General features: G+C 38.3%; 1 protein-coding gene across 2 annotated transcripts in view; it reads left to right on the top strand.

Moving 5' to 3' along the window:
* Positions 1-17,195, top strand: part of BABAM2 (BRISC and BRCA1 A complex member 2) — a 169,435-nt gene that overhangs the window by 136,425 nt on the left and 15,815 nt on the right. For both annotated transcript variants that reach the window (XM_040612038.1, XM_040612039.1), the window contains one exon: positions 11,383-11,536. In XM_040612038.1, coding sequence (XP_040467972.1) covers positions 11,383-11,536 — 154 coding nt within the window. The remainder of the gene's footprint in view (positions 1-11,382; positions 11,537-17,195) is intronic.

Here is a 17,195-nt window from a genome sequence, read left to right on the forward strand (position 1 = left end):
GCAGATACACCGTGGTGCTGCGGATGAGGCAGTGTGATGGAACAGTGGCCTCAGTTGCAGGCCCGTGGTTCTGCACTTAACTAGGCATAGGCGCGGGCTAATCCCCGGACTGAACTGCCACATTTGGAAAATTAATTAGTGTTTGCTGATAATTTTTGTCCATTGCATATTTTTCTCCTTTATTTCTAAGGGTCACTGCCAATTAATGTAGTTTGAAATTTGTGTTGAAAGCTGATAACTTACTTTTTGTCATTAAGAGTACATTAAACATTGTGTTCCTTTGATTCCATTCTGGGTATGTATTTGTACGTGAGCTGAATGAGATTTTTTCCATATTTAGGTATTCATAATGGATGCAAGTGAACCTAAAAACAGAAGTTTTCTTCTTTTTCATTTTCTCTGTGTTCATTTTGTAATCATGTCACCCAACATAAACTAGTTTTAGGTGTGTGTTTATAGTTCTGCTAAAAAAAGGGAGAATGGACACAAGGTGATTCATAAAACTTGGTATGAACAGCAACAAATAGGAAACAACTGCTGTGATAGAAATTAGGTTTTACAAGTATTTTATGATGGCCTGGATGGACTGGCAAAATATTTTTAAGTGTCACTTTGCTGTGGATGACCTTTTAAATTTCTGAGAAACACATATATTTGCCATACTTTTAAAACTGTATTATATTGCTGTAGACATTAATTGTTCTTCCAGGAAGTACAAGCACACTTTAACAAATGGACTGAAAGGTTTTATAATAACTTCTTATAAAATTGCACTTTTGTGAAAAGTGAACAGTTGCTTTTTCTTATCTAATAGATATATCTAGAGTACTACTACTATGTGCCCGAACAGTGACAGATAACTAATGAATTCTAAGAAAAGATGCCTGAGATGGGCATATAGCGATATAATCCTATTTTATCCACTCAATTTTTGAAAAAATGTAATTAGGTCACAGAAAGTCATTGACGGAGTTGGGATTTGAGTGCAGATTGTCGTACTTTTTCTTCTTGCTCTATGTCTATGGCTTGTGTCTACACATTTTGACGTTGTTTCACATGGCAGTCACAGATAGTTTTACTCTAAGGTGAGAACTGCATTAAAGGTGTGAAATACAGCAAGTTGTATTTTACAGTAGCAAGTAGAAAGTGAATATTTTGTTTTCGGTCTGGAAAGGAGATGATGAGCATGAGTTTCACATGGATCAGTCCTGGGTTCAATACCAGACAGTGCTTTCAGAAAAATACACAGGATGATACAGAACACCACAGGATTATTAGAGATAAGAAGTTTCTAGAAATAAGAGCTGCATCAAGAACAGAAAGATTCTTCTGAATCTTTCTTTCTTATCTTCTTCCTCTTTCTACCCAATGACAACTTCTTTGTCACCAAAGTAAATTTTTTCTAAGAATCCATATGTGACACGGCAATAGCACACAAAGGTGACTGCTGTGTGCCTTTTCTGAGATCATTAATTTCAATTTACTTATCGTTATTCAATTTAGTTTTGAATAATGAGAAATACGCCCTGGTATCTAAATGGAACTGGTCACAAAGATGCTTATATGTCTGAATGGGGGAAGGAGGGAGTGCTTATGCTGCTTTTCTGTTTCTTTTGCCACCAGCTCCCCTGCCCCATGCAGCAGCAGTCCCATGTTTTTCCCAGTCTTCCTTCTGCTGTTGCTGTTCCTGTAGCAGCCCATCTTGCTGCCCTTAATTCCCCTTGCCAGATTCAACTCCAGGTCAGCTTTGACATTCCCACCTCAGTCACTGCATGGTCAGAGAGTGTCCACGTCTCATGTGCCTCCTTTTTATGTTTGAGTTTTATCAAGAGCTCCTTGAGCATCCATGTAGGCCTCCTGACAATATTGCTTGATTTTCTGCTTATTAGGATGGATCTTTCCTAAGCTTGGAGGAGGTGATCATAGACCCGTCTTCTCTCCAGGACCATCATCCCATAGGATTCTTCCATTGGGCGAGCAAGATCCCTTAAGGACCCAGATGGTCTGCTCCCTGAAGCTTAGTGTTGTGATTCTGCTGTTTATCTTGCTTCATCCTCAAATGGGGTGTACACAAGACAGCACCAAAACCAACTGGTAGTCTAGAAAGCGTCGCTTAAATGAGTATGTTCCACAGGCTGGTTCTTTAGATTGTGAAAAGTCAATAGAATGATAAGCCTTTAGAACTGTGAAAGGTGCTTCCAGGGCAAAAGTGGTAAACCTTAATGTTCAGGAGCAGGAAGAAGCACTGGGCCTATATTGCAGTAAAGTAGATTTCAGTCTGGCTTTAGAAATATCTGGAGTGGCTTAGTTGGCTACTTGGGTCAGGCAAGATTACACTGCATTGTAATTTGAAAGCTGTAAGCCTGCATGGAGCAAAGCATGAAAGAACAGGATAGCTTGTGTGTCAGCAAAGGGTCCTTTTGTGTCAGCAAAGGGTCCTCTTGACCTGCAGGCTAATGTCACGCTGATCACATTTGAGAAGGAAATAGATCCGTTTCCTTTCATATCCCAGACAGCATCTAAAACAGGAAAAAGAACTTATTTGCAAGCCTCATAAGCTTAATAAAGTGTCAGTGAGATAAGCCAATGTTTTTGCGCAGCTGCTTTTCAGGTAAAAACATTCTTTAGAGATCTTCCTGTCCTGCTGGAAAGTAATCTAAAACTTCTCCACATTTAGCAGTGCGTCCCTGTATTGGGAAAGAAGAGGAAAGGTTTCTGCCTTTTCTCCTCCAGTTACATGTGATGGTCACTAGCCTCTGCCAAGAAAGGGCACAACTTGATTGTTACACCCATAACAACTGCAGATGTATTTAAAGTATAAGCTTCAAGCAATTCAGATGGAGAAGAAACAGCTTTTAGTAGCATCAATCTCATCAGCACTTAGAGAAGTTACTATAGAAACTGTTAAAGCAGAAATAATAAAAGGAAATAAAAACGGAAGGGGGAGGGAGTGAAGATCTTTCAGAATTTGAGTAAAAATAAAGTGAAATAGATGTCACTATCTGAAGCTAGAGAGGTGAAAATAAAAAGCCTTTCTCTTAATTGAAATAATCATGGTTACAGAAATTAGAGAAGGAAAATACCTCTAAGGCCATTGACATTTCTTTGGGCTCAGTATATGATTATGAGATATTCCGTGGGATGTTTTTAGGAAGTAGTCCAGTCTTGCTGTAAAAGTCCAAAAGAGTATGACACAGATGAGGTGGCTGATGACACCCCAAAGCAAGAAGCCATTATAAAACAGGTTTTGGATTAAGTTACATCACTTTTCCATGGTCTTTGACTGCATAGCTGTAACCTCCTTGAAGAATATCTTGATATGATCTGTTATTTAGTTCCTCTGTAAGACTAAACAAAGAATTAAGATACTCTGTCTGCAGCACATAAGTGTAACTTAAGATATTTAAACTATTTTGGCCCTTTTTTTTTTTTTTCAAATACTGTTTTGTATGAAGGATGGGGTACTCAGAAAGATACAGGTTATGATAAAGACATGGGGTATCTCTACAACTGTATCATCTGCCTATGTTGAAAGAAAGTCAAATCAACAGTAATCCAAAATCTAGTTGTTGCCATTAGTGCCTAGACTATATTGTAGTTCCCATTATCAGTGGAATGAGAACCACAAGATAGATACAGCAGTGTCATGCAGTCATCTTCAAATAAAAAGGGTTACATACTTCATATTAAAAAAAAAAAAAAAAACAACTAACAAGCCAAAACAAAGAAAACTAAGTGAAACATTTATTCTAGTCTCACTGAAATCCACAACTAAACAAATCTACTCTCTGTAACGCGTCAGACTAATCCATCAGAATTCATTGTTTTCATTCTTTAGAAATATTTAAGGGTGGTCTAAGTGCGCTGGAATTAAAAATAGCCATTTCTGTATCTGAGACTTTGAAGTTGGCCATTTCCATACATGTGATGTCATAAGACATGTTAGGGAAAGGGACATACTGTTGGGGCAAAAAATTTTGACAAAAGCACAACCAATACTTGTTTCAAATGTAGCCTGGACTGGCAGTAACCGAAAGTCATTTTTGTCCAAATAAAAAAAAAAAAAAAGGAAAAAATAAGGAGGGTTATATTCCTTTAAGCATTCCTTAATGTCACAATGAACATCACCAAGGTTGCTGCAAACTGGGCATTTGCCAGCACTTTCAATAACTGCTGTCAGCCAGCTCACGTTCTGGAGGTAATGCGTTAAACCTGTGCTAAAGAAAAAGCTTCCTCAGCACTTTTCTTCCCTTTTTATCCCAGCTGAATTTTTCCTAATGACCTTCTAATAACCTTATCTTCTAAACGTTTCTGTGGGTACTCTTCCCATTCTTGAATATTATCCTTGCTGGCAAAGATCAAGAAAATACTGTGTTGTTGAGGATCAATGATTATACAAATGCAGTTCCAGGACTAGCTCCTCAGAGAGTTGTCTGTTGCCAGACCCATTTCCCAGTACTCCCAAGGAGCTGTGAATTTCATATATTCCCATAAATTGTCATAATCCCAAATACTGCCATTTTTCCATTGTTACAATCACATTTTGATGTTTATCTTCCATTGTTTAGTATTGTACATTCGGTTGATACATAACTGATGCTGTTAAGACAAAAAATAGTTGTTTCTTTTTTCATAGTATTTACTTGTATTTTCATAGAATTTATTGGGAAGTATTTTGTATGTAAGTCATCTTACTCATTTACTATACGAGTCGACTTTGCCGATGGGGTGGATATTTCCTGTAGCAAGGGCAGTCTTAATTATTTCAAAACCAGCTGTGATTACCAACACACCCAAAGTGCCATAAGCGTCTCAGCTAAATTTCATAAACTGCTTTCCATTTGGGGTTTGAAATTTTGAAATGTTGATTTCAAAACAGCATCTTCCTGCAAAGAACCTGTTTTTCTCCAGAAGGGATGTTAGCCCTAATAATATTGAACGAATTCAGATTCCTATGACTGTGCTTTGTTAACCTAAGTCCCACATTAATGCCATTGATATGTTATTTGTCATCCTTGCTCTCTCATTCTTGCTAGACTACATCATCACACACCAAAGCAGGATAGCTGTGACATTTAGTAATTTGATGTGTGTTTTGAGCCAAATTTACCCTTTCCTTTTTTGCCAGTACAATGTAGGCTAAAGGTCTTCAGCACACAAGAGTCAAGGCAAGACTCACTAGGCAAAGCAGCCTGAAATCCTGCCCTGCTGGGATTTGTGCTAGCCACTGCAGTCCCCAAAATCCTTGTGGCTGAACCTGGTCAGGTTTCTCAGTAGAATGCAGTGATCAATATGACTCCTGAAAGGCCTTCTGTACTGGAATTTCTGTGTAAAAACTGAAGGCAGCTGTTTTCCCCTGAAGGTCGGTGAAGATTCTTCACCCATTGTAGACTGTCTGGAACAGCTTTCCCATAGGGAAGTCATGTCAGAAAATCTACTAGAAATTTTCCTTTTAAAATAGAGCTTGATAGACATGTAAGGACCATTATATAATACGGTATCTGTGTTACCACCGAGTTGCATTGTAAATTCACATGGGTCTCATCCACATTAACACATCATGAAAACTGGAGAGATCTGAGTTCAAGAAGCTTTTCAGTTTGAGGCAATGTATTCAAATCCACAAGTTGTTTTTCCCAGCAGTGTGAGCTCAGTTGTAAGTAAGGGCAGAAAGAATGTGGAATTCGGTGAACCAAAAAAAGAACAAGCGAAAAGATGATGAATATATACTAATAAGAGACAGTTCTGGAGCCTGGAATATGTGTTTCCTGTTTCCATTACTTATTTCATCAGAAGTACTGGAATGCAGAGGCAGTCTCTGGCCAAAGTTGGATGACAAGTAAGGAGTGAGTCAGGGGATTTTGGGAAGAGAACAGATAGTACCAGGCCAAGATTGTTCTCAGAGATTTGGGTTTGGCACATCTTTCCTGTACCCTCCTTAGCTTTCTGGTGAAATAGTTAAAACGAGACTTTTCATGTGTCCAGTAATCATTGATTCTGAAGTACCTACAGTGTCAGTGAGCGCTGGAAGGAGTTGTGTTTGGCTATATAAAGTACTATCTACTATTACGTCCCTGAAGAACTGGGTCCCACAGGCCAGCACTCAGCATCAGTAGACAGGTTGACTGTCTTTTCCTTGCTCCTTCATTCCCAGTCTGGAATCCCTAAATAGCCTCTCAACTCATGAAGGCGCTGTGAAAAAAAAAAAAATTAATATTTTACGTAGCTGTCATCATCTCTTATGATGGTTAGAACTTCATGTTGAAAAGCTCACGCAGAAATGACTACACATGTAATCGGAGTAAGGCTTCCGTGCTGTGCAGGAGGGGCGGAGGGGTGTAGTCTGTCAGAGGGGGCAAAGCAAACAGCCACCTCTGGCCGGCCTGGAGCTGAACTGGAAAGAAGGCTGTGTTACCTTGTGTGTGAAGGCTGCTCCATAAAGCAAGTAAGAGACTGAATTAAGGTTGCGCAGGCCATGAAATCTTGTGGTAGAAATCTCAGCAGTAAAATATCCAGATCAGCCAGTGTTTATGAGTGCAAAACAAATTACAGGTGCAATAAACTGAAGCAGATTCAAGCATCCTGAAGGTTAACACTTAACCAGTACAGTATCATCCAAGCATTAAAACGGTGCATAACATTCAGTGAGTAGATGCTGACTTCTGTGAAAACAAATACCTAGATTTATCCAGGGCTGTACAAAGGATGAATAAACCTTTTCTTTAAAACAGGGGAACAATATGTGGAAAAAATTCTAAATATTACCATCTAAGTACTTTGAAATATTTGTATGGTCAGTGTGCATTTCAAGCATGATTTTGTTCTCCCTTCTCTCCAGTACTTAAAGGTGAGGGGAGGAGCACAGTGGTAAGCCTGCGTTTTTCTCCTGAGCAAAACCCTATATCATCAACAGTATATGCTTTTGCTGGGACACCACTTGCACATTTCATACCCTGTTTAAAAAGCTGTAAAATTAGATGCTAAAGCTAATATTTTAAAGTTAATAAGACTGTCAAAATCAACTCCAGAGTTGTTGACATAAGCTGAACAAACTAGGTAACCTCTTCCAGTTCTGAGGTGGTTGTTCTTTAAGAAAACGAACAATGAAACTTTAGTGATTCATTGCATGGGGTCTTAATTATTAATGGATCAGGATTTTGGCTTTAAGATAACTGGTTTGAATATATGTATGCATTATATGCTAACTAAGTCAAGAGAAGCAAAATTGTGTTACTTCTTGTTAGTTTCTTGTGTTTCAAAAAGAGAGCAACTTCAACTATTTATAAACTGTAATTAAGTTTCTTTACATCATGACTCATTCTCAACAAGCAAGTCCTTTTTCTTTTGCTTTCTTATGAACTGTGTGGGAAAATTAGGGTTCAATCACCAAAGAATTTACTCAATGCTTAATTACTCAAAACAGCCCTCCAAGTTCTGCTCCTGTCTTTCATAAAGACATGATTTTCCCCACACTATGGCTTTCTAAAACTTGACTTTTAAAAAATTATCTGTAAATTGTAACATAGGAGAAAGCAGTGTTTTACTATGGTATTGGCTTCTTTCTCGTCTGCTGCTTTCAGCTCCTCTTACATTAACAGTGTGATGCTTAGGAAAGCCAAAGTAAGAAATCATCAGGATTAAATTACTGTGAGCATGGAACTGAATTAGAAAGCTTTACTTTCCTGAATGAGCTAATTGTTTAAATTTTCCAAAGGAAATGTTTCTATTTCTGTGAGAGAGGGGGTAAATGGGACTTCCTCTGACATAATTTTCATTTCAAATCTGAGTTTGACAGCAAGATTTCTACCTTCATAACCAAATATTACTGCCTAACTGCATGACTTGTATAAGCTTGCTTGTTGAAGTGACTCACTTACGTAGATGAAGTTATTTTTAGGGAGATAATTTGCACTGTTTAGAAGAGAGGAAAAGAGGGAGAGAGTCCTACTAAGAGCTAGATCCCTCATTATAGTTTACAGAGCTCGTGAACCCAGCATCCAAGCAAAAGATGACTAAGCAAGGGGTCTATTGGTACTTTCAGGAATTTACAGACATGAGTCATCTGCTTATTTTCTGCAGACTTATCACCAGGGTACTTTGTGAGTCAGCTGTTATTTGGAAATAGTACTTGTATTCAACATGAATATGTTTCTGTAGTTCTTAGGTAACTAGCATGCCAAATCAGAGCAGGCTTTTACAGTTTGCTCAGTTCAGGTGTTGATTTACAAACATGGTGTGTTGGTTTTAATGTGAGGCATTTTTCATGGCAACGCGTAAGTGTTGTCTGGGATTTAATTATGATAACACCTTTGCCACCTTATGTATGGCATGAAGACATAAAGAAAAACTTTCTTTATTGACCTGTGCAACTGTGAGCAGAATTTGATCTTTTATCATCAAAGCACCTTGTTAGTGCTGATTACCAATGGTATTAACTTATTTTTCATGTATGATAAAACACTTCACCCCAAATCCAGGTACTCTGTGCACTCACAGCATCAATGGATGGGCATCCGTTGTGACGGAAGTGAGTTCTTGCCTTCCCTTCCTACTGCTGGAATAATAGCTGGCTACCTTGAGATATGTATAACACTTTACAGCTCAAGGCTATTTCCTGTTTACTGGTCTTTTAGGTGTGGTTGTGTTCCAGAATTAGGGACAGGTTTTTTTGCTCGGTCTGGCCTCATCTCACACCTTGTATAAAGGAAGCACTTGGGTTAGAAAAATGGGAGTTTGGCGATTTTTAGGTGAAGGGTAATGTTGGAAATAAAGGCGGATCAATTTTTTCAAAACTCTGCTTGCAGTTCAGGATGATACTGCTGTTGGTCAGGTGTGGGATGCACAATTTTAAGTCTAATTTGAATATATTATTTAACAGTTTATAATATAAGTAATTCCAGTGCGGGTTTTGGTGGCTTTTCTGTAACATTTTGGTGTTACTTCTGTAACAAGTGGGAAGCGTCTCTGTAGTGAAAGTAATGTCTTGATTACCCATTTAAACAGTGTTTCTAGCGCTAGCTTAAGTGCAAACCTTTAGTTACAGGCAACAGGAAGAAAACTGCTGCTGCTTGCCCCCGTTGTGTATACAGAGGTTTTCAAAGGACAGTTAGTGAAAGTTAGAAAACCTCAAGTAAAAAGTTAAGTGTAAGGACTAAACTATTACTTGAGTGTTTTGCTAAAGTTTGTTATTCCTTTCACACGGTGATAGAATACACAAGTATGTGGAGTAGTTTTCCTTTAAGGAATTGGTACTTAAGAAGGAAGAAGATGCACTAGAGGAACAGAGTTTAAGCACTTGGAGCTGAAAAAGTGTATTTATAACATTAAAACGGAGAGCCGGTCTCCTTACTTCATACTGTTTTCCACGGTGGAGTCCTTCAGAGGCTGTGGCACACATGTACCATCGGCAAGGGGGTGGTGCAGCGTGCTTGCTGATAAATGCCCTTGATACACCAATGTTTTTCAGGGTTGTTATTTAATAATCATGTTATAAAGAGGAATTTGGCAGAGCAATCTTTGAATCTAACCTTTGTTTCAGCAGTGATCTGCCCTCAAATTAGCAGAACTCTGCCCATGTCATTACCACCTAAGTGTCTGCTGGAAGCTGCTGTGTGAGCTGAGTCACCAGGACTCCGGGAGTTATCACGTGTAGCTCAGACACTGGGTCATGAACTGAGCAAACGCTGTCAGCCACAGTGATTTGTTGCATTTTGAGACTACGGCTAGAATATCACATTTGGCTTTGTGTACTTTATGGCTACAAATGGTTTTATGCATAGAGCTTGTGATTTAGGGGAAAGGGAGCTATGGTGTGGCTGATGCACATCCAAGAATTCAGACATGACTAGAAAAACTGAAAAATGAAGGAACCAGCAGGATGATAGCATGGGATTTGGAAAAATAAGACCTGTTTTACACTGATATCTTAGTTTGTGGGCAGAGATTTCAAAGGAAGTGCTGGAATCTCTACTCCATGGAGTATTCAAAAGTAGAAAATACAGTGCATTACCAAGCACACTGGAGGGGAGATCCTGTTCCAGCTAAGGATGGGTTTGGTCCTGTGATGTTCCCTTTGCTTTCTTCACATTCTGTTTGTACTGATATTGCCACCTGCTTTGATTCCTACTGCAGCTATTACAACCTGTTTGTTAACTTAGGAGTCTTTCCTTCTCTTGAAAAAGGACTCTGAAGCCGCAAAGAAGGAATACTGAGAACTCAGCTTATATGAATGAATTATATAATCTTATTAATTTATTTCACTCATGGCTACACCAATAGGAAAAATTATTTAAGATTTCCAGGGAGTTATTGTTCCATTGCAGAGTTCTTTCAGTGTGCAGAATTGAAGAATTGTGATTTGGAGGATAACAAAAAGTCCAGACGTAGATGCTTTATAAATGAAGTCTACAACTTTAAAAGCCATGCACATTCCTCCGTTATTTTGGGTGTTAGATTAGACATTTAATGTAAACAATTCAAGTCTGTTCTCATAACTCAATTTAACTACAGATTCTGAAGCATCCTGAAAATAAAAGTACACCAAGAAAATCTAAACTATAAATCTAGCAATGAAAAAGTTAAGTTAAAAACCAGTTTCTGACCATATTATTAACTGTTGTAGACCATTTTGTTGTTCTGCCAGAGCTAGCTGATCATGAGACAGTGATAAGCAAGGAGAACTAAGAGGTTCTGATTTTTATTTTTAGTGAGATATTTTGGGTATTAATGACTTTGCAGTGTGTTTTTGGGTTTGTGGGGTTTTTTTGTCTAGCAGATGACAGCAAGTTGAGATCTTTTCCAACTCATGTGACTGACTCTTTCTACATCCTTTATCAAATCATTTAACACTTTAGGCTTCAGACAGCTGTAAAATGAAAATGATAATGTTTTTTATGTCCATGGGAGCACTAAAATGAATTAACTAAAACAAAAAGATAAATCTGTTTCTTGAATGGAAACCATAAAAAATATATTTTGTGAATTTTTGAAAGAGGAAATTTCACTATAAAGGAGAATAACTTACGTTTGTTATTTAATAACAAAAAATAATCATGGTGTAAACATTAATATGATTGACATAGAAATACACTAACTAAACTTTTTTAAAAAAAAAATTAAAAAATTATGTACTTTAGAAAAGTGTTTTGATAAAGCTTTGATAAATCCCATACAGCACTATGTTGGTATAATTACTTATAAGAAATGTAGAAGTATATTTAAAAGTAATCATCAATTTTGCATTTTCTGTCATCTTTAAATCAATACAGAGGAATGATATATTCCCAGGGGGGAAAAGGCAGGGGAAATGCAATGGTGTATTTTAATGACTCTTTTTTCTTTTCTTTTTTTTCTTTTTTTTTTTTTTTTTTTTTTTAATTTCAGTTGACCTGCCCCTGTATTTCCCTCGAGACCAACCAACCCTAACGTTTCAGTCAGTCTACCACTTCACTAACAGTGGCCAGCTGTACTCCCAGGCCCAGAAGAATTACCCTTACAGCCCCCGCTGGGATGGCAATGAAATGGCCAAGAGAGCAAAGTAAGTCAGATTCCTGTTTCCTACTAAATATTCCATTTGTACATGGTCATCTGTCAGTAGAAATTTCATGGATTTAACTGTACATTTCCGGCATTACAGAAGCTGAACCTGGTTTTGTTCTCATACAGTCCTAGTGTTCCCATATATGAGGGCAGACAGATGCTTTCTTAATCATGCTTATTACATTAGTGCCAGAGGACTGATCAAAAGATGACCCTTTCTGCTAGGCGTTGTATGGGCACAGAGCGGTGACAGTCTCTGCTCTGAAAAGCTTTCAGTCTAAGTAGACAAGATAGCCCCCAGCAGGAATAACCTGCATGGTAGAAGTCAGTCAAGGTAACGCCGTGATTTTGTGTGGGTGTTGAGGGGACCCCGAAGGGAATCATGTGAGATGGAGAGAGCAAGGAAGAAAAACCTGAAAGGTATGGAATTAGGCTGTAGTAAAAAGAGATGGAGGAACAGGAGGAGGTAGAGCAAGCCACCGCCCTGGCATAGGAGGCAGTCCTATCAGAACTCGATAAAGTTGTCTGAAAGTCTGAGTATCTCTTTCTGTACTGCTTTTTTCTGTCGGCTGGGAACAGAGAATCTCTGACTTTCCTCTGCTGTTTTTCTGCAAGCCCTTGTTTCAGGCTGGGGAGACTCCACTTCAGTCCGAGCATCCCCTTTAGTTACAGATGACAGGACAGCCTCTCCAGTGTGGTTCTGCTGCAAGGGCAAGCTGCCGTGGGCAGGGGTGCCCCTCTTGTGTACCAGATATCACCCCTCTCTTCTAATGAAGCAAACCAGGTTTTACCTGAATGGAGCAATATGGGCAAAGGCCTTGCTGCGGTATTGTGATTCTGCGAAGTGTAAAAATGTTAGAACAGCGAGAGACTTAAGTAGGCTGATTATCAGTTGTTCAGTGTGCAAAGGCATCAAACTGCATAAATAACAAGGCATATTGGGATGAACATTTTGAATGACAATCAGAAGATTAAATTAGCAAAGACGCGTAAATAAGAATCGAATGAAAATAGTTCAAGCTGAGTAAATCAAATGAATGGCATGGTCAGAGACTGTAATTTGGAAATGATGGAAGCAAACAACAATTGACTGAAGCATTTGCAGATTTTATACTAATTTAAATTTTATGGAGGGCATCAAGTAACATTTGATTTTGGATTTTGATGCATTGTAGTAGAATATTTGGTTTTGGTAGTATTTGGTTTTACTACCATACCATCTAGGAGAGCCGTTTCTTGATCAAATATGATTTTTTGGGTTTTGGTAGGCTTGTTTCTTTTCTCTAACAGTATATTATGAGTATTTTGTTGGAAAAGAAAAGAAAAAGAAACAATAACTGGAAGCATTACTGTGGCTTTTTTAATAACAGTACTACAAAATGCATTTCTTTTGCAGCTGGAAGCTTACAAGTACCTATGTGCTGTCTGCTAAGTGCATTCATTTATGTGGGTGTATACAAATGGACTTCTCTGCTCTGCACTTGAAATTCAGAAGTATTATAACAGTTCTTTTAGAAAGCACTAAATGTGTACACTTACTATCACATGTACATTTTGTGAGGTTATTCACTCTTATGTTTGAGCCTTTGCATTTAAGTTGTACAGTGGATACGTAATATGAGAAAGTTGATGAGAAAGCGGGGGAAGAAAGTATGCTGCAATGTCTGAAATAACTATCATTGAGCTGCAAAGAGACAGAGAAGCTGCTCTAGTTAAAAGCGCTTTGCTTGCAGGAACAACTAGTGATTCCTGAGTAGGTACCATAAATAAATCTGTGTGGAGAAAAGTATGATGTTATGATACGTGTTAGCATATTTTAAGAAAGATTTTAACACAATTGAGCACCTTATGTAAACAGCATTTAAAAATATTTGCTGGGGCTTCTTAGAATAGGTTAGGGTGTTTCAACACAACAAGCTATTTTTTGCATTCTACTTTATTTTTACCGTAGCCATGTTATGGATCAAGTATAGGGAATATATATAGATATATAGGAAAACGTTCTAATTAAATATATTAGTTTAAGCACCACATCAAAACATCCCAAATGAAAACAGAAAAGAAGGATACATGACTTAGCCTGTAGAAGCAATGTAATCCTGCTCAGCTGAAGTAAATTTAGCCCTGGATAAATCAGAGACAACTTGTTTGTGCTCCTAAATACTGTCTATTAGGTTTTGCTTATATGTAGTCTTTTCCCCTCTTAGCCAAATGGTCCCCCAAGTGCTTAGCATCCTTTGAGACAAAAGAAGCTCTGTTTATCTTCTGGCTCTGCTTTTCTAGGGCCACAGGGTCTCCCACTTGATGTTCTGGTATCTGACCAAATTCTCTGCCCTTAATTCTCAGGCACTTGAGAGATCAGTTTACACCATCTCCCTTACTGTGACTTAGGACACCATCAAGGACAACTTTTGCTTGCCCTTGCACTGACTGGGTTCATTAGCTGTCTTAGTTCTGTACTGAAGGAGGCATGTATACCTCATTGCTTTATAGGATGTAGAAGCACCACTAAGTTTGAAATGGCATCAGCCAGAGATTTCCTCATCCTGGAATCCTTGCCTCTTCTTTTCAGCAGCTCAACACAGCCTGCTTATTCATGGGCAGAGCTGTTGTAAGTTCATGCCAAAGGGACTTTGATTCTGTGCCCAGGTTTCTCCCAGGGTTGTGGGGTGGGTTTTTTTTTTTTGTTTTTTTCCAACAGGTGAGCCCATCTAATTCCTTCAAGTCAGGGGCTAAACTTGAAAGTCTTGGTATCCTTGCTTATCTTTGTGGCCCCCAGCAGAAGTAGGCATCTCTTTTGAAGTTAGGACTTAACCCTTTGCTGTAGCCTTGAGGCAATCAGTAGTAACTATAAGCAGGAGCAAAATTAATCCCCTAAAATGCATACATACAGAAGTAGATTGTATGCACTCACACTTAGACACATAGCACCTAAATCTAAAAGGCAAATTTTCAAATCAGAGTATCAGTTTAGCAGGATCTTTTTCATTCACAGAGAAAAACCGCTCGTGTTCTTGCTGAAGTAACTGGACCGATTTATGCCTGTCTGATAAAGTCCACAAAATCGAGTTTCTCTTTGTCTGTGTCCTTTTAAGCATTTTTTTAAATCACCTGGCTCCTTTGAGGCCCGCTGAGGTAGATTCCTCACTGAGAGATAGCATCTGGTAACTGAAGCTTGCTATTGTCTTAGCCCAGGGTTTGCCCTCTGGCTTGATTTAATTCTAAGGGACGAATCAAGTCCCCATTAAATAATGTGATTCCAAATGCCTCCAGATTGTTTGTTTCTCAACTAAACACTAAATTTTAACCTGTTCATCCAGCTAGAAACAGGGAAACCAAAAATATTAGCATTTTCTTACAAGCTGCCGAGATGCTGTTTCCTCTCAGTTCACATCCCAGGCTTTGCCTCTCTTAGGTCGTTTATTTATATGTCTGTGGCCTCCTGCGTAAGCAGGTTCTCTGAAAGATTTGGTCCTAAAATACAATAGCAAGCCTAAGAAAATACAGCAAATTATGGAAAGTTAGCAGCCTTGTTTGTGGTGTACGTGTGAAGTAAAACATCTCTGTGCGGTTTCCATGGGAAAGCTCTCTTGTTTTTTGCTTAAATAGGCATTCAAGTGTACATAAATGGAGTCTTTAAAGAACATGCAGACTCTCAGCCTGGGATACTGTAAATAAAGCTTGTTTGTTTATACAAATTCAGTTCAGTTCTTAGATGCACTCTGGCCCCATTTCTGTCTGACCCAGTGCTGCTAGGTAGACTTAGGTTATATACTTCAGGGAAAGCAAGTCAAGACTCAGTTTACTCTTTTATCCTACATAAATCCACCTACTCGTCATTAAAAATAACAGGAGGAGGGAAAACTGGTACCACAATAAGAAGTTGTTCCAAGGGTTCATATTCTTCCTTTCGAGGTGGCTGATAAGACTGGTTTCCGAATAACAGTGTCGTCCCTGGCCATTCACTGGTGTTTGCTGATGAATGTGGTGTTAATTTTACATATCCCTCAGGGCTCTGTGAAGGTGAAAGCTTAAAAGGGCTCAAGTGCTCTCAACTATATATTGGCTGTTGCTCTGCCATAAGGTCAAGTGCAGCTTAAGATCAGACGCAGACGCATCTTGTGTGAGCTACATACCTATCACCAGTGTGGCTGCAGTACGCTTTGTGCTCAGCACAAGCCTGCAGTGATTAGAAAGTGTCAGGCTGGTGCACTGGGCCGTAGCATTTTCAGCCTCAGCGATACCTTTTCCTTGAGTATCATCAAATTAGAAGTTGTGTGTCATGTGAAGATGCTAGCTGCTATTTGGCCAGAATGGTTGCTCTAAGTTTCTGTTCCCTGGTAAGGAGAGGAAGTGCATTTTTTGGTCTAATAAAAGGATATTTGGAAAAAAGGGGACGATTGTGTTGCTCTTTAGACAAACTCAGTTGTAATATGTCAAGACTTGCTCTTGTATTCAGTAAATTTTGACTGCCCTAACATTTTGTTTGGGGTTTTTTTAATATTATTATTTTGACATTGACCAGTTTTTCAACTCATCCATTTTGTATTATAAAGTCATAATTCTTTCATGTTCAAAACAGAATATCTATTATTACATTTTGGATTCTTATAAAGTAACAAGTTTCTCTGTTTCCATGAAACCTTTGTTTTCTGCCTGTGCTACCTTGAATCTTGCTATAAAGTTTACCCATAAACATTGCACCTTTCTTATAATCTTCTCTCCTTAAGAAGTGTAATTAAGGTAATAAACCATTTGTTGTTATTTGGTTTGTATTTCAGTATTTTCCCTTCTTATTCATAAAAAGTAACAAATTGTGTTTGCATGTAGATTTCCAAAAACTAGCTTGTTTGCATTTATATATACTCTTCTCACAAAGCTTTTTTTTGTCTTTGGCTCTGTCGCACGTTACCTTAAACTTAAAAAGAAATTTAGAACAATGAGAATAGGGAACAGAAGCAGAAAAAATAGGGACATCACCCTTCCCTAAGCGCGTGTGTGTGAACATTTGCAAGGCTCAGAGGATTCTTTCTGGAGAAGAGCATCAGGGTAGGTACAAATGGAGGGGTGAGGTGCTGAGCTGGGTTGTTTGTTGAACTCTTTGGTTTTCAATAGTCTCACATCAGCAATGGAATAAAAGTGATTGCCTTTGCTGAAATAGAGTAAAGCTGACATTTTATTGCTACTGTTGGGCCCTTTTTCAGAACACAAAAGGGCCAATAGGCTGTGGCAGCTATAGTGAGAAGAGATGTGGCGACCGGGCCGTCTGAAGCTTACGAAGAAGTTAATTTGATTTTATAGGTCATTAAATCAAAACTCTTGATTTTCTGTGGGAGTGTCAGCTGATCAGAATTATATGTGGAAAAGTAGAAAGGCGAATGGAAAAAATATGGTTTTAAAATACTTAATGTACATTTATCCTTGTAGCATGTTCTGCAGTTAACTTGCCAGCAAACCTTAGTAACAAAATTATTTTGATTGTAAGATATAATAAGCACAGTAGATACAACTTTTAATTAGAATTTTCCTAGAATGTTAGGTTATTTTTACATTGTTCCTCTGCATACACTACAGAGTACAGTGCATACACATGATAGTCGCACTTCTTGACTCGTATTTTTCATGTACTTTTCTTTAAATGTCTCCTTGGATAATTA

Source organism: Falco naumanni, chromosome 12 (assembly GCF_017639655.2).
Source record: "Falco naumanni isolate bFalNau1 chromosome 12, bFalNau1.pat, whole genome shotgun sequence".
NCBI lineage: Eukaryota > Metazoa > Chordata > Aves > Falconiformes > Falconidae > Falco > Falco naumanni.